Source organism: Gorilla gorilla, chromosome 18, assembly GCF_029281585.2.
Source record: "Gorilla gorilla gorilla isolate KB3781 chromosome 18, NHGRI_mGorGor1-v2.1_pri, whole genome shotgun sequence".
Classification (NCBI taxonomy): Eukaryota; Metazoa; Chordata; class Mammalia; order Primates; family Hominidae; genus Gorilla; species Gorilla gorilla.
Genome location: NC_073242.2, coordinates 29668774 through 29691729, shown reverse-complemented (window position 1 = coordinate 29691729; position 22956 = coordinate 29668774). Strand labels below are relative to the sequence as shown.

Here is a 22956-nt window from a genome sequence, read left to right as displayed (position 1 = left end):
TGTTTGGGAAATATAATTAAGAAACAAAATATCTAAACCCAACAAACTTCTCCACAAAGGTAGTAGAGACAGAAAACAGTTTTATTATTATTTTTGGTTAAAAAGTTGTAAAATGGGCCCGGCGTGATGGCTCACGCCTGTAATCCCAGCACTTTGGGTGGCTGAGGCGGGCGGATCACCTGAGGTTGGGAGTTCGAGACCAGCCTGACCAACATGGTGAAACCCCATCTCTACTAAAAGTACAAAAAATTAGCCAGGCGTGGTGGCGCATGTCTGTAATCCCAGCTACTCAGGAGGCTGAGGCAGGAGAATCACTTGAACCCGGGAGGTGGAGGTTGCAGTGATCCAAGATTGTGCCACTGCACTCCAGCCTGGGCAACAAGAGTGGAACTCCATCTCAAAAAAAAAAAAAAAGTTTTAAAATGTATTATTATTTTTCGTAGAGTTGGGGGTTTTACTATATTGCCCAGGCGGGTCTTAACGCTCAGCCTGAAGTGATCCCCCCACCTTGGCCTCCCAAAGTGCTGGGATTACAGACGTGAACCACTGTGCCTGGCCTTAAATTGTATGTATTTATTTATTTTTAGAGAGAGGGTCTCGCTCTGTTGCCCAGGCTCGAGTGCAGTGGTGAGATCATAGCTCACTGCAGCCTTGAACTCCTGGGCTCAATCAGCCTCCCAAGTAGCTAGGACTACAGGTGTGAATCACCACACCCACTAATTATTATTACTTTTTGTAGAGACAGGGTCCTGCTATATTGCCCAGGCTGGCCTTGAACCCTAGACCTCAAGTGATCCTCCCACCTCAGGCTCCCAGCGCTGGGATTACAGGCATAAGCCAACGTGCCCGGGCTGGTTTTATTATTGAATAAGCATAATTTTTCTTTCTTTTTTGACATGGAGTTTCACTCTTGTTGCCCATGCTGGAGTGCAATGGCACAATCTCAGCTCACTGGAACCTCTGCCTCCCGGGTTCAAGTGATCCTCCTGCCTCAGGCTCCGGAGTAGTTGGGATTACAGGTGCCCACCACAATGCCTGGCTAATTTTTGGTATTTTTAGTAGAAAAATACACCACCATATTGGCCAGGCTGGTCTCGAACTCCTGACCTCAGGCGATCCAACCACCTCAGCCTCCCAAAGTACTGGGATTAGAGGCATGAGCCACTGCACCCGGCTTGAATAAGCATTAAGTTAGAATGTGATGCACATCACTGGCAATCTGGTAAAAGATTGCAAAGGCAAAAAGAAATATCTCATCCTTCGTTACAGCCAAGCAGGTGTAAACCATTATCCTGTTTTCAAGATAAAATTTCAAATTCCATATTGTTACAGGAGCTGCAGGTTCATATGCCCACTGTGCAGTCACAGCTCTGTGACTCTGAGACAGTGGGGACGCAGCAGAGAGAGTTTAATGATCGCAGGGTGCCGAGCGAGGTGATGGGAGGAGACCCTCAAATCTCTCTCCAGGGAGTTCTGGGCTGGGCTTTTAAGGGGTTTGTGGGGAGTGATGGGCTGGAAAATTGGGGTCATTGATTGGTTGGGAAGGGGGATGAAATTGTCAGGGTGTAGAAGCTGCATTTTGCGGGGAGTCAGCTCCTTGTGGGGTCCTTCAGGTCAGCTGAGTCAGTAGTTCCATCAAGACCTGAAGGAATATCTCAAAGGGAACACCTAATGTAATGTCCAAGCTGTGATTCAAGAGCAGTTAGGGGGAACTATAATCTTCTGACAGGGGCTATGTGACTGTGGGGCAACAGGCACCAGATGGCTTTGGGGAAGCAGGTCAGGGAGCAGCTGCCCTGAGATCAATGCTGAGTGCACCGCAAGTTTGGTTTCTTTTCATTTCTCCCTCTCCCTTCTTCTCAAGTTTATAGGGGTGGTTGCAATACCATGTTTTCAAGATAAACAATGACTAGTCCTCACGTAAGAGGACGTGACAACACCTTTAGTCAAACATAGTTCAGCCTTTTTTTTTTTGAGATGGAGTCTCGCTCTGTCGCCCAGGCTGGAGTGCAGTGGCGCAATCTCGGCTCACTGCAACTTGCGCCTCCTGGGTTCATGCCATTCTCCTGCCTCAGCCTCCCGAGTAGCTGGGACTACAGGCACCCGCCACCACGCCCAGCTAATTTTTTGTATTTTTTAGTAGAGACGGGGTTTCACTGTGTTAGCCAGGATGGTCTCAATCTCTGGACCTTGTCACCCGCCCGCCTTGGCCTCCCAAAGTGCTGGGATTACAGGTGTGGGCCATCGCGCCTGGCTTTTTTTTTTTTTTTTCTTTTGCAGCAGAGTCTGGCTCTGTCTCCCAGGCTGGAGGGCAATGGCTCGATCTCGGGTCACTGCAACCTCCACCTCCTGGGTTCAAGTGATCCTCCTGCCTCAGCCTCCCAAGTAGCTAGGAATACAGGCGTGCGCCACCATGCCCAGCTAATTTTTTTTTGTATTTTAGTAGAGATGGGGTTTCACCATGTTGGCCAGGCTGGTCTCGAACTCCTGACCTCAAGTGATCCACCCGCCTTGGCCTCCCAAAGTGCTGGGACTACAGGCGTGAGCCACCACGCCTGGCCCCAGTCTAACTTTATGATGGTAAGTGGGGTGACCACCTGTGTTATCGAATTGGCTTGTATGGTAGGGGTGAGTAGACACAAACTTTTCATATCTTTAGGACAGGAGGTAGCCTGCATCTTGGAGCAAGACTGAAGCCAAGCTTTTCCCTCCTAGGGGAAATGGGAGACAGGAGAGCTAACTGCCTTGACGACGGCATTTCGTCAGGGCTCCCAGGTCCTTGAATTCCTGAATTTGGAGACTGGCAAGTGGCTTATGTAGCCATCATGAAGATTTACATATGCCAGGCTGGGTGCTGTGGCTCACACCTGTAATCCCCGCACTTTGGGAGGCCGAGCCAGGGGGATCACTTGAGGTCAGGAGTTCAAGAACGGCCTGGGCAACATGGTGAAACCCCGTCTCTACTAAAAATACAAAAATTAGCTGGGCAAGGTGGCAGGCAACAGTAATCCCAGCTACTCGGGAAGCTGAGGCAAGAGAATCCTTTGAACCCTGAAGGTGGAGGTTGCAATGAGCTGAGATCGCACCATTGCACTCCAGCCTGGGCAACAGAGCGAAACTCCGAATCAAGAAAAAGAAAAAAATAAAATAGTCGGGCGCAGTGGCTCACGCCTGTAATCCCAGCACTTTGGGAGGCCAAGGCGGGGGCGGAGGGGGGTGGATCACCTGAGGTCAGGAGTTCAAGACCAGCCTGACCAACATGGTGAGACCCCATCTCCACTAAAAATACAAAATTAGCTGGGCATGGTAGTGCACGCCTGTAATCAATCCCAGCTACTTGGAGACTGAGGCACGAGAATTGCTTGAATCTGGGAGGCAGAGGTTGCAGTGAACCGAGATCGAGCCATTGCACTCCAGCCTGGGCAATAAGAGCGAAACTCCATCTCAAAATAAATAAATAAATAAAATTAAATAAATGAATAAAATAAAATTTAAAAATAAATAAATACATAAGATTTTTTTTTGAGATGGAGTCTCACTCTGTTGCCCAGGCTGGGGTGCAGTGGTACAATCTTGGCTCAGTGCAACCTCTGCCTCCTGGGTTCCAGCGATTCTCCTGCCTCAGCCTCCCGAGTAGCTGAGATTATAGGCGCCTGCCACTACACCCATCTAATTTTTGTATTTTAGTAGAGACAGGGTTTTACCATGTTGGTCAGGCTGGTCTCGAACTCCTGACCTCAGGTGATCCGCCCACCTCGGCCTCCCAAAGTGCTGGATTATAGGCGTGAGCCACCACGCCCAGCCTTATTATTTCTATCTTTCTTTCTTTCTTTTTTTGAGAGAGAGTCTCGCTCTGTCGGCCAGGCTGGAGTGCAGCAGCAGGATCTGGCTCACTGTAACCTCTGCCTCCCGGGCTCAAGCAATTCTCCTGCCTCAGCCTCCTGAGTAGCTGGGATTACAGGCGCACGCCACCACGCCCGCCTAATTTTTGTATTTTTAGTAGAGACGGGGTTTCACCATGTTGGCCAGGCTGGTCTTGAACTTCTGACCTCGTGATTCGCCTGCCTCGGCCTCCCAAATTGCTGGGATTACAGGCGTAAGCCACCGCGCGCGGCCAGCCTTATTATTTCTTTAAAGCATTTTTGAGACAGGGTCTCGCCCTGTCACCCAGGCTGGGGTGCAGTGGTGCGATCTCCGCCTCCCGGCCTCCAGTGAAACTCCCACCTCAGCCTCCTGAGTAGTTGGGACCACAGAGGGGTGCCACCACGCTCGGGTAATTTTTGCATTCTTAGTAGAGACGCGGTTTCGCCACATTGGCCAGGCTGGTCTCAAACTCCTGAGCTCAACCAATCTGCCCGCCTCAGCCTTTCAAAGTGCCAGGATTACGGGCGTGAGGCACCGCACCTGGTTAAATCCGCGGTTTCCACAGGGAATTCCAGGCCCGCCTTCTTTCTCCCGGAAACCTTACCGCTCGAGGACTACGTTTCCCAGGATGCCCTGCGACTAACCAAGCCGGAAGACGGTTGTCTTGGTTGGGCGGGTCCGGGAGAGGCTCGTCTGTGGAGAGGTGGCCCAGCCAATGGGTGAGGCCGACTGAATCGAAAGCTACGGTGATTGTGCCGAGGTGATTGGAATCTTTGGCGCCTTGGTTTCAGAGGTGGGCGCATGATGAGCCGGTACAGAGACCAATGAAAAGGCGGGAAGGCGGATTCCCGCGCGTGGGGCGCGAAGAGGTGCTGACGAGCAGGCTGTTTGTCCAATGCAAGGCGACAGTCGCTGAAGGGGGCGGGGCGAGGCGAGAGGAGGCGGGCGTGTGTTGTGGAGGAAAGTGTGCCATGGCGGAGCCTGTGGGGAAGCGGGGACGCTGGTCCGGAGGGAGCGGTGCCGGCCGAGGGGGTCGGGGCGGCTGGGGCGGTCGGGGCCGGCGTCCTCGGGCCCAGCGGTCTCCATCCCGGGGCACGCTGGACGTGGTGTCTGTGGACTTGGTCACCGACAGCGATGAGGAAATTCTGGAGGTCGCCACCGCTCGCGGTGCCGCGGACGAGGTTGAGGTTGCGCCTGCGCCCCCGGAGCCCCCGGGGCCGGTCGCGTCCCGGGATAACAGCGACAGTGACAGCGAAGGGGAGGACGGGCGGCCCGCAGGACCCCCGCGGGAGCCGGTCAGGCGGCGGCGGCGGCTGGTGCTGGATCCGGGGGAGGCGCCGCTGGTTCCGGTGTACTCGGGGAAGGTGCGCCCGGTCCCGGGGAGGGGACGGGCGGAAGGGCCAAGGGCTTGGCCTCCGGGGAGGGGCCGGCGTTCGGGGAGGGTAGGGCTATAGGGGTGTTGAGGCTGGGGTTCTGGGGCTGGTCCTCGGGCGCTAGGGTGTTGGAGGCAGGGCGAGGCAGGGCGAGGCAGGGCTCCGGGACTTTCTGCAGACTGGGGTGGTGAAGGAGGGCGGGATGCGTTGGAAGTTTAGGATTCCCTAGGAGATGGAGTCTTGGGGGCACAGGGAGGCTGAAGAGCTGGGATTCCTGAGATTTTGGAGAGGGACTGGGAGGACCTGGGGCCGTTGGATTTTGAGGTTGGGGCCCATGGCAAATGAAGCCAGGGAGCTGCAGTATTGGGGGTTGGGGTCCATGCGGGTTCAGAGAGGACTGGGCGGCTCCAGGAGGCTGGGGTCCCCCGATGGTCGTGTGAGCAATGGGCTGAGAGTCCCTAAGAGTCAGGGGTAGAGGGGCGGCTAGTAACCTAGTTAAAAAGGACAAGGAAGCATACATTTCAGAGTGTCTTAGGCAGATGGAGGAAAGGGTGAAGGGTACTTCCATTCTGAATCCTGGGGAAGCTGGACTTCTAGGTTGCCAGGAGAGGGCCAAGGTGTCCACGATCTTAGGATTTGGGAGCTGGGTGTCAGGGAAGAATTACCCCCAATTTTTTCTTTCGGTAGGGGAAGGACTTGGGCCTGACCCCTCTCCCTTCTTGTCTTTGCAGGTTAAAAGCAGCCTTCGCCTTATCCCAGATGATCTATCCCTCCTGAAACTCTACCCTCCAGGGGATGAGGAAGGTAAGGGAGGGCCTCAAGGGAGAGGCACGCAGCCACTGGCTTCTCTTAAGAGACTTCCTGGGGTTTATATTCCTGCAGTCAGTTGTGTCCTGAGGCTCAAGGGAAGAGCGTGGGAGAGGGGACTCCTTCATCCCAGCCACAGGAGCTGGATTGTTAACAAGCATAGAATGTATTAATGTATACATTTCTGGTGCCACCTGAAGAGATGCTGATTCTGTAGTCCTGGGCGGGGCAGGAGGCGGTAAGGTGTTGAGAATCTGTGACATCTTGTTACATCTGCAGCAAGTTCTTTGGGAACACTGGAGCCAGCAGGGTGTTCTCTGAATCTTATCAGGGATGCCCTGTCTTTGTCCTCCCCAACTGATGCATTTTTTGCAAACAACTCAAGGGCGGGGAATAGGAATCTAGTCTAATAAGGAAATAATCCAGTGGGCAAATGGAGATCTTGGACCAAGACTCTTGTACCATGAGGGAGTACGGTGGGGTGATTAAAAGCAAACAGGAGCCATCTGGCCTGGGTTTGAATCTTAGTTCTCTTTCTTTTTTTTTTTTCAGACAGAGTTTCGCTCTTGTTGCCCAAGCTGGAGTGCAATGGCGCGATCTCGGCTCGCTGCAACCTCCGCCTCCTGGGTTCAAGCGATTCTCCTGCCTCAGCCTTCCCAGTAGCTAACTAATTCCCACCACGCCTGGCTAATTTTTTGTATTTTTAATAGAGATGGGGTTTCACCATGTTGGCCTGGCTGGTCTTGGACTCCTGACCTCAGGTGATCCGCCCATCTTAGCTTCCCAAATTGCTGGGATTACAGGCGTGAGCCACTGTGCCCGGCCTCAGCTCTTTCTCTTAATAGCTGTGTGATCTTAGGCGAGTTTCTTTTTTTGAGACAAGAGTCTCACTCTGTCACCCAGGGTGGAGTGTAGTGGCGCAATCTTAGCTCACTGCACTTCCATCTCCCAGGTTCAAGCCATTCTCCTGCCTCAGCCTCCTGAGTAGCAGGGATTACAGGCGCCCGCCACCATGTCTGGCTTTTTTGTATTTTTAGTAGAGATGGGGTTTCTACTCTACCCCATGTTGGCCAGGCTGATCTCGAACTCCTGACCTTAGGTGATCTCTCTGCCTTGGCCTCCCAAAGTGCTGGGATTACAGGCGTGAGCCACCACGCCCAGCCTGGGCAAGTTTCTTAATTTCTCAGTGCTTCAATTTCCTCATTATCAAAGTGGGGATAATAGTAGACCCCATTTTGGTGCAGATTTTGGTGAGAATTAACGAAAGGGAATATAGAGAGAGCTGCCTCTTGGCTAGATATATGCTTTAGGACAGTACCTAGGACATAGAAGTGCTACGTAAAAGGTACCTCTATCCGTGATACTCAAAACGTGGGCCCAGCCATATATGGCATCCGTTGGAAGCTTGCTAGAAATGCAGGATCGGCTGGGCTCAGTGGCTCAAAGTGCTGTAATCCCAGCACTTTGGGAGGCTGAGATGGGAGGATTGCTTGAGCCCAGGAGTTTGAGACCAGCCTGCACAACATGATGAGACCCTGTTTCTACAGAAAAATAAAAAATTAACCAGGCATGGTGATGTGTACTTGTAGTCCTAGCTACTCAGGAGGCTGAGGTGGGAGAAACACCTGAGCCCAGGAAGTCGAGGCTGCAGTGAGCCATGATCATGCCACTGCACTCCAACCTGGGTGACACAGTAGGACCTGGTCTCAAAAAAAAACAGAAAAAAGAAATGCAGAATCATAGGCCTCTCGCAGCTGCCATAGTTAGTTAGGACAGGATTTCATGACTTCAGCATTACTGGCATTTTTTTGGACTGGAAAATTCTTTGGTGTTGGAAACTGTCCTGTGCATTGTAGAAAGTTTAGCGGCATCCTGACTTCCATCCCTGGGAAGTATTATACCTCAGCCCCCTCGCCCTCCACATTTTGATAACCAATATTGTCTCTAAACATTGCTGTATGTCCCCGCAGAGGCAAAATTGTCCCTGGTTCAGAGCCACTGATCTAGGGTTTCTTATCATTTTTTAATTTTCACAGTATTTATTTTTGTGGTTTGTGATGATCTTTTATTGACAGCGGGCAAATAGAAATTTCTATATTATAGAAAATAATACCTGGTTTCCTTTCATGAGAAATTTAAGTTAATTTTAAGTTAATATGAGCTATCTTTATACTAAATAGCAGTCTCATCCCCTGCCCCCTTTCCCAATATTATCATGTGGCCCTGTGTGTGCCAGGGGCTCCGTGGTCTCCTCCTTTCCTAGGACCTTCTTGAAGCCTCTGACTTGTTTCTTCTTGGCCTTCGCTGGCCTCCCTTGGATAACCGCCTTCTACCTTCTCTTCCTCTGCCCCCAGAGGCAGAGCTGGCAGATTCGAGTGGTCTCTACCATGAGGGCTCCCCATCACCAGGCTCTCCCTGGAAGACAAAGCTGAGGACTAAGGATAAAGAAGAGAAGAAAAAGACAGAGTTTCTGTGAGTGAGGCCAGGGCCCTTGGGCCCTGGGAGCAGGAAGTGAGTTGGAGGGGTAAGTGGAGGCAGGCAGGACTCTTGGGTGGCTCCTGAAAGGTTAAGAAGAAGGGATAGAAGGACTGTTGAGGTTCATGTGGGGAATGAATCGCTTGGGAAAAGAGGTGGCTTATCCCGGGGGGTGACAGTGAACCCTTCAGGATCACCCTTGGGAGTGGATTCTGAGACCCTAGTAATGTGAGCTTAAGGTATGGTTCCAATCCAGCTTCCCTGTCCTCTCTGTGCTTCTCTTTCGTCATCTATAAAACCCCGTTTTATAGCCTGGGAAACATAAAGAGACCCTGTCTCTACAAAAAATAAAAAAAAATTAGCCTGGCGTGGTGGCGCATGCCTGTGATCCCAGCTGCTCGGGAGGCTGAGATGGGAAAATCGCTTGATCCCAGGAGTTAGAGGCTGCAGTGAGCCATGATCGTGCCACTATACTCCAGCCTGGGTGACAGAGTGAGACCCTGTCTCTAAAAAGCAAACAAACAGACAGACAAAAAATCCCCCCAAACCTGGGGATAATAGTGGCATTTGTGTCAATGAATTGCTGAGTCAATCAAGAGTTAACACTTGGCTAGGCACAATGGCTCTTGCCTGTAATCCCAGCACTTTGGGAGGCCAAGGGGAGTGAATCACTTGAGCCCAGGAGTTCAAGACCAGCCTGGGCAACACTGGACATATGGTAAGTGCTTGCCGTCTGTCAGATATTATTGGACATTTTCCTGGGAAGCGACAGTCTCAAAAATGAGGCATTTTCTTCCCTAATATTCAGGTCATGTAAATATAAAAATGATGCCTCAGGCTTTCCCTCTCCCCTACCCCTGCCTTCCAGTGAAATGGGGGTTATTGGAAGCTGCTTCCTCTTTATTTTTTAAATGTATTTTTACATTTCTAGAGATAGGGCCTCACTCCATTGCCCAGGCTGGAGTGCAGTGGCGTGATCATAGCTTACTGCAGCCTCAAATTCCTGGGTTCAAGCGACCCTCCCACCTCAGCCTCCTGAGTAGCTGGGACTATAGCTGTGTTCTACTATGCCTGGCTAATTATGTAGAAATAGGGTCTCCCCATCTTGCCCAGCCTGGTCTTGGACTCCTGGGCTCGGGTGATCCTCCTGGCTCAGCCTCCAAAAGTGCTGGGATTACAGGTGTGAGCCATTGCGTCCGACTATGCTTGATTGTCCAAGGATCTGATTTCTAGGATTTGTGGGGCCAGTCTCTCTCCATTGCCTCCGTCCTGCTGTCTCTTGCTTCTACAGGGATCTGGACAACTCTCCTCTGTCCCCACCTTCACCAAGGACCAAAAGCAGAACGCATACTCGGGCACTCAAGAAGTTAAGGTGCCAAGTGCAGGGGCTCTGGGTGGGATGGAAGAGGGCAATCCGGGAGGGTGGCTGACTCCAGTTGACCCAGAGTCCTGTCTGCACTGCAGTGAGGTGAACAAGCGCCTCCAGGATCTCCGTTCCTGTCTGAGCCCCAAGCCACCTCAGGGTCAAGAGCAACAGGGCCAAGAGGATGAAGTGGTCTTGGTGGAAGGGCCCACCCTCCCAGAGACCCCCCGACTCTTCCCACTCAAAATCCGTTGCCGGGCTGACCTGGTCAGATTGCCCCTCAGAATGGTGAGTGCCTGAGGCCCATGGGAGAAGGACCCAGGAGCTGCTTCTGGAGAGATGGTGGTGTCCAGCAGGGGTGTCCTGGCAGAAGGGACTGTCATCCTTTTCCCATCCTGCTCTCTAGAGCTGCCCATCATTCTTTTCAGTCTGTCCTGCCTTCACACTTTTTGTTTCCTCTGTCTGCATTTTCCCAACGCTCCCCTCTCTTTCTGGCAAACTTCCTACCCATTCTTCAAGGCTCCTCATAAGCATCCTGTGTCTTTTTTTTTCCTTCAAAAAGTGGTCTTACGGTGTCCAGGCTGGTTCCGAACTCCTGGGCTCAAGTGATCGTCCCTCATTGACCTCCCAAAGTGCTGGGATTCCAGGTGTGAAGCATCCTGTCTTCTAAGAAGCTTTTTTTGGTAGTCTCTCTTGCCTTCCTCCCTAGGAACCTGGGCTTCCCTCCTGGGCTTGCTCTCACTGCCCTGGACACAGCAGATGTCACTCAGTCACCCTGAGCTCCACCAGCTTCCTGGCGAAGCCTGATATTTTTGTAGGGATGACCCTGTTTCAATACCAGGAATGATAACAGACATTACCGTTACTGATGCACAGTGCATCAGTCAAGCAACTAAGGCAGAGGCTGCAAACTGGCAGCCCATGGCTTTTCCAACAGTGTGTCTGCTTTCTTTGTAGACTTATTTTATTATTTATTATTATTTTTATTTTTTGAGACGGAGTCTCACTCTGTCACCTAGGCTGGAGTGCAGTGGCACGATCTCTGCTCACTGAAACCTCTGCCTCCCAGGTTCAGGCGATTCTCCCACCTCAGCCTCCCGAGTAGCTTGGACTGCAGGTGCCCGCCACCATGCCCGACTAATTTTTGTATTTTTAGTGGAGGCAGGGCTTCACCATATTGGCCAGGCTGGTCTTGAACTCCTGATCTCAAGTGATCCCCTGTCTCAGCTTCCCAAAGTGTTGGGATTACAGGCATGAGCCACTGTGCCTGGCCTATTTTATTTTTTAAACATAGAGATGGGGGCCAGGCATGGTGGCTCATTCCTGTAATCCCAGCACTTTGGGAGGCCAAGGTGAGAGGATCACTTGAGGCCAGGAGTTCGAGACCAGCCTGGGCAAAATAGTGAGTCCTTGTCTCTACTAAAAATAAAAAAATTAACCAGGCATGGTGGCACATACCTGTAGTCCCAGCGACTTGGGAGGCTGATGCAAGAGGATCTTCTGAGTCCAGGAGTTGGGGGCTGCAGTCAGCTGTGATCGTGCCACTGCACTGCAGCCTGGGTGAGAGAGCAAGACCCTGTCTCTTAAAAAAAAAAAAAAAAAAAAAAATGGAGATGGGATCTTGCTTTGTTGCTCAGGCTGATCTTGAACTCCTGACCTCAAGCAAACCTCCCGCCTCGGCCTCTCAAAATGCTGGGATTATAGGTGTGAGCCACCATGCCTGACCAAGTGCTTTAAAAATATACGAGTTGTCACCTTTGTGATGGGTGATTTCATACAAAGGTCCAGATTTCTGGCCGGGTGCAGTGCCTCACGCCTGTAATCCCAGCACTTTTGGGAGGTGAAGGCAGGCAGATCACCTGAGGTCAGGAGTTCGAGACCAGCCTAGCCAACATGGTGAAACCCCATCTCTACTAAAAATACAAAAATTAGCTGGGCATGGTGCCACTGCCTTCCAGCCTGGGTGAAAGAGTGAGACTCTGCCTCAGATCCCACTTGAGATCAGGAGTTCCAGACCAGCCTGGCCAATATGGTGAAGCCCGCCTCTACTAAAAATAGAAAGAAAAAAAAGGTCCAGATTTCTGGCTTCTCTTAAAAAATAGGAAGATGTGGCCAGGTGCGGTGGCTCACACCTGTAATCCCTGTAGTTTGGGAGGCCGAGGCAGGTGGATCACCCGAATTCAAGAGTTTGAGACCAGCCTGGTAGGAGAATCACTTGAACCCGGGAGGCGGAGGTTGCAGTGAGCTGAGATTGCGCCACTACACTCCAGCCTGGTTAACAAGAGCGAAACTCCGTCTCAAAAAAAAAAAAAAGAAAAATATAGGAAGATGTCATACTGGCCCACGTTCCCACACAGTGCCAATCAACTGGAGCTGCGTAACAGCCAGCCTATCTAGGTGGCATGTGAATTCCAGTTTGCTGCAATCCCCCACCACCCCTTTCTTTGTTCTAACCCATGGCTGCTATATTTCTTTGTGTTACTCGCCTGTACCCCTTGCTGACACGATTTTATTCTATACCTTGCCAGGTAAATATGATGAAACTCACAGCTGAGGAGCTTAGCAAGTAGCTAAGGCCAGAGCTTGTGTCTGGGTGGTGTGGCTGGGGGCATGGATTTCAAGGCAGGAAGACCTCTTTTGCTTGTTGTCCCCATCCCTAGTCGGAGCCCCTGCAGAGTGTGGTGGACCACATGGCCACCCACCTTGGGGTGTCCCCAAGCAGGATCCTTTTGCTTTTTGGAGAGACAGAGCTATCACCTACTGCCACTCCCAGGACCCTAAAGCTCGGAGTGGCTGACATCATTGGTGAGAGGAAGGCAGGGAGGTGGGGTCTTGAGGCATTTGCCAGGGGAAGGGGATATGGGGAGAGGTTCAGCACGGGCCCTGCTTCCAAGCCCCTACTTAGCCCTGGCTTCCTGATTCTGCCTCCCACAGACTGTGTGGTGCTAGCAAGTTCTCCAGAGGCCACAGAGACGTCCCAACAGCTCCAGCTCCGGGTGCAGGGAAAGGAGAAACACCAGACACTGGAAGTCTCATTGTCTCGAGTGAGTGGGAGAGATGGCTCTCCACGCCCCTCACCCTGTCCTCTGCTGCCTCTTGTCTCTCTTGTCAGTTGATGGAGGATGGATTCCCCTAATCTTGACTTGCAGGAGACACTGCCTTCCATGTTCTTGGGTTCCCAGCCATCCTAGGTAGTGGGAAAACCCATCGTTCAACTTCCCTCCCTGCTTCTGCTGGTACCCTCTGCCCTAGTCTGGGTGCTTCCTCGGTCTCCTGACTCCTTCTGATTAAAACAGAAAGGACCCTTAGACGGTAATCAATAAAACCCATCAAAATAACAATGAAGGCCACACGGCTAAGTGCTAGTCCCCGTGCTGAGGATAATTTCCTCACATTCAGGATCTTATTTAATTTCACAACAATCTGATGTGGGCCACAAAGCACTGTTGTTATCCTCATTTGGCAATAAGAAGACTGAGTTCTAGAGAGGTGGAATAAGCAACTTGGTGCAGTCATTTTTTTTTTTTTTTTTTTTGAGATAGAGTCTCGCCCTGTCGCCCAGGCTGAAGTCTGTCATGATCTTGGCTCACTGCAGCCTCTGCCTTCCGAGTTTCAAGTGATTCTCCTTCCTCAGCCTCCCGTGTAGCTGGGGTTACAGGTGCACGTGCTGGGCTAATTTTTGTATTTTTAGTAGAGACAGGGTTTCACCATGTTGGCCAGGCTGGTCTCAAACTCCTGACCTCAAGTGAGCCACCCACCTTGGCCTCCCAAAGTGTTGGGATTACAGGTGTGAGCCACCGCACCTGGCCTGCTGCATTCATTTCTTAAGTCTACTGTTAACGAAATACATCAATTGGGTGGCTTAAAACAATAGAAACCTATTCCTGTATACTTCTGGAGCCTAGAATTCTGAATTGAAGGTGTTGGCAGGGCCTGGTTCCGTCTGAGAATCTGAGTGGAAACCTTCCTTACCTCTTTCTAGCTTCTGCTGGTGGCCACAGTTCCTTGGCTTGCAGCTGTGTCACTCCAGTCTCTCCCTCTGTGATCACACGGGTGTTCTCCATGTGTCTCTGTCTGTGTTTGTCTCTCGTCTTGGAAAGACATAGGTCATGTTGGGCTAGCCCCACCCTAACCAAGCACAACCTCATCTCAACTTGATTATATCTGCAAAGTCCCTACTTTCAAATAAGGTTACATTCACATTTACTAGGGGTTAGGACCACAAAGTGCCTTTTCAGGGGAATACAGTTGAACCCTTAACACACTGTTCTCTAGCCCCCACCAAATTCATGGCCTTCCCATCTGCAAAATATATACATCCCATTCCAATATCCCTACAAGTCTTAACCCATCCCAGCATCAACTCTTAAGCCCAAAATCTCATTTAAATATAATCAACTCAAGAAGTCCCAATCTTATTTTCTAAATCATTAAATCAGTTTTGGATGAGATTTGGTATGGTCCATTCTGGGACAAAATTCCTCTCTCTCTCTCTCTCTGCGGACCCGTGAAATCTAGAAAATAAGTTATTTGCTTCTAAAATACAGTGATGGGACAGACATAGGATAGACATTCCCATTTCAAAAGTGAGAAATTGGGCCAGGTGCAGTGGCTCACACCTGTAATCCCAGCACCTGTAATCCTAGCTCCCCAGGCGGCTGAGGCAGGAGGATTGCTTGAGCCTGGGAGATCAAGGTTGTAGTGAGCCATGATTGCGCCACCTTTATTGGAAACTTTTATTCCAGTTACCAGTAACACATTGCTCATTTCCTCCAGAGACCTCACCAGAAACACCTTTAATATTCATATTTCTAGCAGCCTTCTGTTCATAACAATATATGCATCCTCTTAAGATGATAGGAGATTTCTCTGCACCTCTCCTCTTTGTGAGCCTGCAGGGACATTCCCTTTAATGTCCATATTTCTACCAGCAGTCTCTTCAAGGCAGTCTAGGTTTTTCCTAACATACACCTCAAAATTCTTGCAGCTTCGGCCAGGCACAGTGCCTCACATCTGTAATCCTAACACTTTGAGAGGCCAGCATGGACAGATTGCTTGAGCTCAGGAGTTCAAGACCAGCCCGGGCAACATAGTGAAACCCTGCCTCTACAAAAAATACAAAAATTAGCCCAGCATGCTGGCGCAGGCCTATAGTTCCAGCTACCCAGGAGGCTGAGGTGTGAGGATCGCTTGTGCCTAGGAGATTGAGGCTGCAGTGAGCTGAGATTGGGCCACTGCACTCCAGCCTGGGAGACAGCAAGACCCTATCTGAAAAAAAAAAAAAAAAATTATTCCAGCCCTGATCCAATTTCAAAGCCACTGTCACATTTAACCATTTATTCCAGCAGCACCCCACTTTTGTATTTTGGCTGTTGTAACAAAGTACCACAAATTGGGTGGCTTAAAACAACATAAATTTATTCTCTCATTGTTCTGGAGGGTAGAAGTCTGAAATCAAGGTGTTAGCAGAGCCAGGGTCTCTGAAGATATGGGGGAAGAAAACAAACTCAGGATTTTTTTTTTTTTTTGAAAAAAACAAAAAAGAGACAGGGCCAGACGTGGTGGCTCACGCCTGTAATCCCAGCACTTTGGGAGGCTGAGGTGGGCGGATCACAAGGTTAGGAGTTCAAGACCAGTCTGATCAACATGGTGAAACCCTGTCTCTACTAAAAATACAAAAAATTAGCCGGGCATGGTGGCATGCGCCTGTAGTCCCAGCTACTCAGGAGGCTGAGGCAGAAGAATCGCTTGAACCTGGGAGGCGGAGGTTGCAGTGAGCCAAGATCAAGCCACTGCACTCCAGCCTGGGCGACAGAGCTAGACTTCGTCTCAAAAAAAAAAAAAAAAAAAAAAGACAGGGTCTTGCTCTGTTGCCTGGGCTAGAGTGCAGTGGTGCGATCTTGGCTTACCACAGCCTCAAACTCCTGGGCTCAAGCGATCCTTCTACCTCAGCCTCCTGAGTAGCTGGGACTACAGGTGTGTGCCACTACCCTTGGCTAATTTTTTAATTTTTTTTGTGTAGACGGGGTCTCACTATGTTGCCCAGGCTGGACTCAAACTCCTGGGCTCAACTGATCCTCCCACCTCTGCCTCCCAGAGTGTTGGGATTACAGGCATGAGCCACTGCACCTGGCCCCCTCCTTGGGTTTAATTTGCTAGAGCAGCTTACAGAACTCAGGGAGACACTTACTTTCATTTACTGGTTTATTATAAAGGATGTTACAAAGGATACAAATGAAGAGATGTGTAGGGCACGGCATGGGAAAAGGGCGCAGAGCTTCCATACCTTCCCTGGGCACCATTCTCCAGGAATCACCACATGTTCAACTATTGGGAAGTTCTCCAAACCCTGTCCTCTGGATTTTTATGGAAGCTTTGTTATATAGGCATGACTGATTAAGCCATGGGCTATTGGTGGTGACTCAACCTTCACTCTCTCCCTCCTTCTTGGAGGTTGAGGGGTGGGGAAAAAGTCCCAACTGTCTTATCCTACCTTGGTCTTTCTAGTGACCAGCACCATTCCTGAAGCTCTCTAGGGTCTGCCAGCCACCAGTCAACTCATTAGCATGCAAAAAGATACTTAACTCTTTCCCAAGGATTTTAGGAATTTTATACCAGGAAACATACAAAGACCAAATATATATTTGACAACATCACGCAGTCCCTCAGGGTCTCTTCGTGGAATCTGCCCTGTCTCCTCCTGGCTCCTGCTGGCGGCCCACAGTCCTTGGCATTCTTGGCTTGCAGGTGCACTCCATTCTGCCTCTGTCATCACGTGTGCTCTCCCCTCATGTCTGTTTCTGTGTCTGTTCCATAAGCATACCAGTCCCAGGCTGGGTGCGGGGGCTCACACGTGTCATCCCAGCACTTTGGGAGGCCAAAGTGGGTGGCTTATCTGATCTCAGGAAGTTTGAGACCAGCTTGGGCAACAGAGAAACTGTCTCTACCAAAAATACAAAAACTTAGCTGGGTGTGGTGGCCTGTGTCTGTAGTTGCAGCTACTCAGGAGGCTGAGGCAGGAGAATTGCTTGAACCCAGGAGGCAGAGGCTGCAGTGAATTGTCTACCAGTCCCACGGCATTAGCACTCGTCCTAATCCAGTACAACCTCAATTTGATTGCATCTGCAAAGGCCCCGTCTCCAAATCACATCACATTCACACTTACCAGGGGTTAAGACCACAAGGTGTCTTCTCTGGGGAACATAACCTGTAACATTTTTCTAAGGTCACATGTCTAATAGGTGGGAGAGCCTGGCCTCCAGCTCGGCTCATCCTCACTCTAGGATCTGGGCTCTCTTAGTCATTGGTACACACTTCCGTTTCATAGGGAAGGAGGCTGAGGCTAGGAGGACTTGCCTGACTTAGAGCCTATACCCCTAAGCCTTGGGCTTGTGGCCCCAGTCCTCTACCTGAGCAACTTGGAGCCCAGAGGGATGACAGGATTCGTCCCAGCTCCCAGAGAGGAGCCTGGCTGGGCTGGCTTCTTTGTCCTCTCTCCTTTCCCCGCATGGGGCCCTGACTTTATTGTTTCCGCCCCTGCTGCCATCCTCCCTGTCCCAAGTTCCTTGTCTATCCCTACGGGATCCCCACCCCCTTTCATGTTCTGACATCCATTTTCTTTTCTCTCCATCCAGGATTCCCCTCTAAAGACCCTCATGTCCCACTATGAGGAGGCCATGGGACTGTCGGGACGGAAGCTCTCCTTCTTCTTTGATGGGACAAAGCTTTCAGGCAGGGAGCTGCCAGCTGACCTGGGCATGGAATCTGGGGACCTCATTGAGGTCTGGGGCTGACACCCCACTCCCTGTTTGACGGCCCAGCCTGGACTTGGGGAGAATGACTTTCCCTTTTTTGCCCCATAATGGCTAGCATAAGCTGAGGTAGAACTTATCTTTAAGCTGCAGCAAAATCAAGGAGTGACTTTTGTCCCCTCTCCTGTTGACCCTGGTTTAGAGCCGTTAACCACTTGGTGAGTTATGTGGGTGTTGTTTCCCTGGGTGGCCTGTGGCTCCGTCCACAAGTCATGCTGAGTTTTGCAGCCTCTGTGACTTGGAGATGTCCCTTCACCCCTCCTCTTTCACCATCATCCTCTTTTCCTCATGGAAATGTCTGCTTTATGAAACTATGCACATATTGAAAGTGAGTTGAAACAAATGAGGGTTGGGTAGGAGCTTCCAGGCCTGGGATTTATACCACGCCTAGCCCAGCAGAGGCCTTAGTCCCATTTGGGGCTTGGGAGTGACATTTGCTTGAGGCTTATACACTGGTGTGGTTGCCTGGCTTGTAGGAAATGACCAAGCTCACACATGCTGGCTGAAGCGTAAGCAGACAACTGAGGTACTCTTTTGAAGGATGAAGGTGGTGGATTCTCAGCCCTGGGGGTCTTCCTCACCTGAGGACCCTTCAGAGCCACCCTTTCTAGTTTACATTTCCTGGTGCACACATTTAAGGCATAACAGCACATTCATCCCTTTGGTTTGGGATCTCAGGAATACAGTCCCATGCAAAGATTCTCTGGTTTTATGGCTTTTTTCCCTTTCTTTTACACCATCCTCTCCCATAAGCACCCACGTCTTTGAATATGAATGTATTTGTAAAATACCACGTTTCATGTGTGAATATGTGCCTTTACTGTACATAGTGCTATTGTGCAATAGGTCTTATGCTGTTTTCACTCAATGTGTGCTAAGGTCTAGCCCCATTGACTCTTCTAGAAATGCAGTATTGCTTTGACCTGCCATGTGGCACTCCACAATGTCAACTGCAGTTTACACACATTGCCTAAAGTGGGGGACACCTGGGTGCCCCTGACCCCTTGGCACTGGATACAGGCCACGATAAACATCCTTTTGTGTGTTCCCTTCTGTGCTTGTGTGGCATGTGTACCCAGGATGGGCCTATAGGTCACAGAGGTCAGTTTCTCTATGGTTTTCCAGATTTTCTTTAGAACGGTGACTGACCCTCCTACTTGAGGCCGCCCTTTTCTCCTTATCCTTGCCAGCACTTGTATTGTCAGACTGCCTAATTTTTGCCAGTCTGATGGGTAGATAGTGGTGCTGTGCTTTAACATACATTCATTTGATCAGCATTAATTTGGGGAACTTTTTCACTTAGCCTTTCTGGTTTCCCTTCCTGTGCATTGCCCATTTTCTCATGGAGTTTCTTATCTTTTTTGGTTTATTCTCAGGAGTTGCTTGTACATTCCTGGGCAATTGCAAATAATTCCAAGAATGCATATTTGGGCTGGGTATTGAGGTTCACTGGTAATTCCAGCACTTTGGGAGGCCCAGGCAGAAGGATCGCTGCAGCCCAGGAGTTCAAGACCAGCCTGGGCAACATAGCGAGACCTCGTCTCTACAAAAAAAATTAAAAAGGGGGCTTTGGGAGGCCAAGGCAGGCGGATCATGAGGGCAGGAGATTGAGACCCTCCTGGCCAACATGGTGAAACCCCGTCTCTACTAAAATACAAAAAATTAGCTGGGCATGGTGGCGCACACCTGTAGTCCCAGCTACTCTGGAGGCTGAGGCAGGGGAATCGCTTAAACCCAGGAGGCGGAGATTGCAGTGAGCCAAGGTTCCGCCACTGCACTCCAGCCTGGCGACAGAGCAAGGCTCCACTCAAAAAAAAAATATAAAGGGGAAAAAATTGAAATTTTCTTTGTATCTAGGGGTATCCGTCACTGAACAGAAATTCTTAATTTTGGCTAGGCGTGATGGCTCAGGTCTGTAATCCCAGCACTTTCGGTGGCTGGGGTGGGTGGATCACTTGAGGCCAGGAGTTCAAGACCACCCTGACCAACTTGGTGAAATCCCATCTCTACTAAAAATAAAAAAATTAGCTGGGTGCAGTGGCGCATGCTTGTAATCCCAGCTACTCGGGAGGCAGAGGCAGGAGAATCACTTGAACCCGGGAGGTGGAGGCTGCGGTGAACAGAGACAGTGCCACTGCACATCAGCCTGAGTGACAGAGAGACTTTGTCTCAAAAAAAAAAAAAAAATTTTTAATTTTAATGTAGACAGTATGAATTATCTTGTTCTGCAGTTGGTTGCTTTTTGATTGCTTATTTAATAGAGTTGTTAAGATATTTTACATCTTCTCCTGTTAGCTGTTCAGCTTTTCCTTTCATACTGAGAACGCTACACAGTGCTGAAGTCCAGCTGGTACACACCGGGGTGGCACCTTGGCTGCATCTGTTCTCAACAGTCAGACACTTCTTCTAATTGGTTGATGCTGGGCTGTACTGGTTGCTAAATATTGCACATCATTTTAAAACTATTTGAGATGCACTTTTGTACTCAGGAGGCCGAGGCAGGAGGATTGCTTGAGCCCAGGAGTTTGAGACCAGCCTGGGCAACACAGCGAGACCTTGTCTCTTAAAAAAAAAAAAAAATGAGAGAAGTCGGCTGGGCATGGTTTCTCATGCCTGTAATCCCAGAACTTTGGGAGGCTGAGGCAGGTGGATCACTGGAGATTAGGAATTCAAGACTGAAACCATGTCTCTACTGAAAATACAAAAAAAAAAAAAAAATTAGCTAGGTGTGGTGGCAGGCGCCTGTAATCCCAGTTACTTCGGGAGGCTGAGGCAGGAGAATCGCTTGAACCCAGGAGGCAGAGGTTGCAGTGAGCCAAGATCGCGCCATTGCACTCCAGCCTGGGCGACAAGAGTGAAACTCTGTCTCAAAAAAAAAAAAAAATTCAGTGAAATACACCTTTGTATATGAGATCCAAGTTTCACTTTTTGTGATATAATGAGCCAGTTTTCTCAGTAATGTCTACTAAAAAAAAAAAAAAGCCATTAACCTTTCTCTCATATTTGCATGATTCTAACAAAAGTATGTCAACTTCTTAAAATGTTTTATTGAAATGTGGCATTCCTTTGAATTTTATGACATTAAAATAATCCATGACATGGTACAGCTCTTCACTTTTTCACTTTTTAAATGTCCATTAATAAGTTTGAATACGTTAAAATTATATGTTTAACCTCAACAAAATAAATGGCAATATGTTCAACTTGTGTATACTGGAGGATTTTTGTCTTTGTGGCCCTCATGTGACCCCCACTAAGATCCTTGTGACAGAGACTGTTATTCCTTCACATCCATTCTTCCTCCTTCTGTGGTACTAGAACCCATGGTTTTTAGCGAGGCACAGAGACACTCAGAATAAAAACAGTGGCCAGGCGTGGGGGCGCACACCTGGAATCTACCTAGCACCCTGGGAGGCTGACGTGGGAGGATCGCTTGAACCCAGGAGGTTGAGGTTGCAGTGAGCTATGGTTGTGGCAACCCACTCCAGCCTGGGCAACAATCAAGACCCTGTCTCAAAAAAAAAAAAAAAATTAAGACAGTACTTCCTGGCTTCCGTTGTAGCTAGATGTAGCCAAGTGCCAATACAGGCTCCTGGGGTGTAATTGGAATGGGGTATCACTTCCAGAAGTGTGCATAGTGGGCAGCTTGTCCCCTCTCTTTCACTTGCCTCCTGCCTGCTTACGGGAAGTGGAGCAGCCCTACTGACTTAAGGTGACCTCTGGAACAGAAACCACATGGGCCAGGATGGTGAGGGAAGGCGCCTGGATTACAGCATCCATGTAGCACCTCACTGGCCTGGCAGTGCTGACCTCGGCTTTCACATGAAGGAGGGACTGCTGCCCCTCTTTAAATCACTTATTTTAGGGTTTCTACCACTTATAACCAAACCCAGTTCAAATTCCAGGATGTTGCTATTGCAAGCAATGTAGTGTTCCCTTTGGGGTACCTGTGTGGGATTTTTCTCGGGGGCTTCCATCTGAGAGTGGAATCACTGGTCACTAATTCTTGAATACTGTTAGATTGCTAACCAAAGTGCCTGTACATTTTTACATGTCCCCTAGCAAGTGCTGGAAGGTTCCAGTTTCCTCATACCTTCCCCTGACTTAATCTGGGAAGGGTATGGGAAAGACTGCATTTCTTTATCTTTTATGATGAGATTGTTCATCCTTTCACATGTCTAAAAGACTATCTAGGGTGATCTTTCTTTTTCTTTTTCTTTTCTTCTTTTTTTTAATAGGGTCTTGTTCTATCACTCAGGCTGGAGTGCAGTGGTGTGATCTCGGCTCACTGCAACCTCTGCCGCCGGGGCTCAAGTGATCCTCCCACCTCAGCCTCCTGATTAGCTGGGACCACAGGTGCATGCCAGCATGCCCACCTAATTTTTTTGTATCTTTTGTAGAGGTAGGATCTCACTATGTTGCCCAGGCTGATCTTGAACTGCTGAGCTCAAGCAGTCTGCCTGCCTCTGCCTCCCAAAGTGCTGGGATTATAGGTGTGAGCCATCGTTCCCAGCCTTGTTTTGTTTTCTTGAGATAGGGTCTTCTCTGTCACCCAGGCTGGAGTGTAGTGGTGCTATCATAGCTCACTGCAGCCTCGGTCTTATGGACTCAAGCAATCCTCCCGAGTCTCCTGAGTAGCTGGGACTACAGGTGAATGACAATACACCTGCTAATTGTTAAACTTTTGTGTAGAGATGGAATCTCCCTAGGTTTCCCAAGCTGGTCTGGAACTCCTGGCCTCAAGCAATTTTCCTGCCTTGGCCTCCCAAAGTGCTGGGATTACAGGTGTGAACCACTGCAGCTGGCTCTGGATAATCTTCCTCAAACTCTCCTGATTAGAGACCCTTGAAACTTTAATGCGCCTTTACTCAGTGCCACATACCAACCTTGGCTCTCTTCATAACCTTATTCATCTTCAGAGCAATCCTGTGAGGTAGGTGTTCTTATTCCCATTTTACAGAAGAAAAACAGAAGCTTAGGGCTGGGCACAGTGGCTCACGCCTGTAATCCCAGCACTTTGGGAGGCCTAAACGGATGGATCATTTGAGGTCAGAAGTTCGAGACCACCCTGGCTAACATGGTGAGACCCTATCTCTACAAAAAGAAAGAAAAAAAAAAAAACAGGTGTGGTGATGCACGCCTGTAGTCCCAGCTACTTGGGAGGCTGAGGCAGGATAATTGCTTGGACCCGGGAGGCAGAGGTTGCAGTGAGCTGAGATCGCACCACTGCACTCCAGTGTGGGCGAGAGAGTGAGACACTGTC

The 22956-nt window shown here is 49.8% G+C and overlaps 1 protein-coding gene across 1 annotated transcript; it reads left to right on the top strand.

Annotated features, from left to right (window-relative positions):
* Window positions 1-4759: 4759 nt before the first annotated feature.
* On the top strand, window positions 4760-20900 carry NFATC2IP (nuclear factor of activated T cells 2 interacting protein). The gene is made up of 8 exons (XM_004057414.4): window positions 4760-5228; window positions 5969-6041; window positions 8399-8516; window positions 9811-9891; window positions 9984-10170; window positions 12543-12687; window positions 12817-12926; window positions 17517-20900. Exons 1-8 carry the CDS (start codon window positions 4836-4838, stop codon window positions 17673-17675), a joined length of 1266 nt encoding a protein of 421 aa, XP_004057462.1. The 5' UTR covers window positions 4760-4835; the 3' UTR covers window positions 17676-20900.
* Window positions 20901-22956: the final 2056 nt, after the last annotated feature.

What these genes read in the sequence shown, in the direction of transcription:
- NFATC2IP (XM_004057414.4), top strand. Translation starts at nt 4,836, where the DNA reads ATGGCGGAGCCTGTGGGGAAGCGGGGACGCTGGTCCGGAGGGAGCGGT. An exon ending in CGGGCACTCAAGAAGTTAAG is followed by an intron (nt 9,892 to 9,983) that starts GTGCCAAGTGCA and finishes TCTGCACTGCAG; the next exon opens with TGAGGTGAACAAGCGCCTCC. An exon ending in CGGAGTGGCTGACATCATTG is followed by an intron (nt 12,688 to 12,816) that starts GTGAGAGGAAGG and finishes TGCCTCCCACAG; the next exon opens with ACTGTGTGGTGCTAGCAAGT.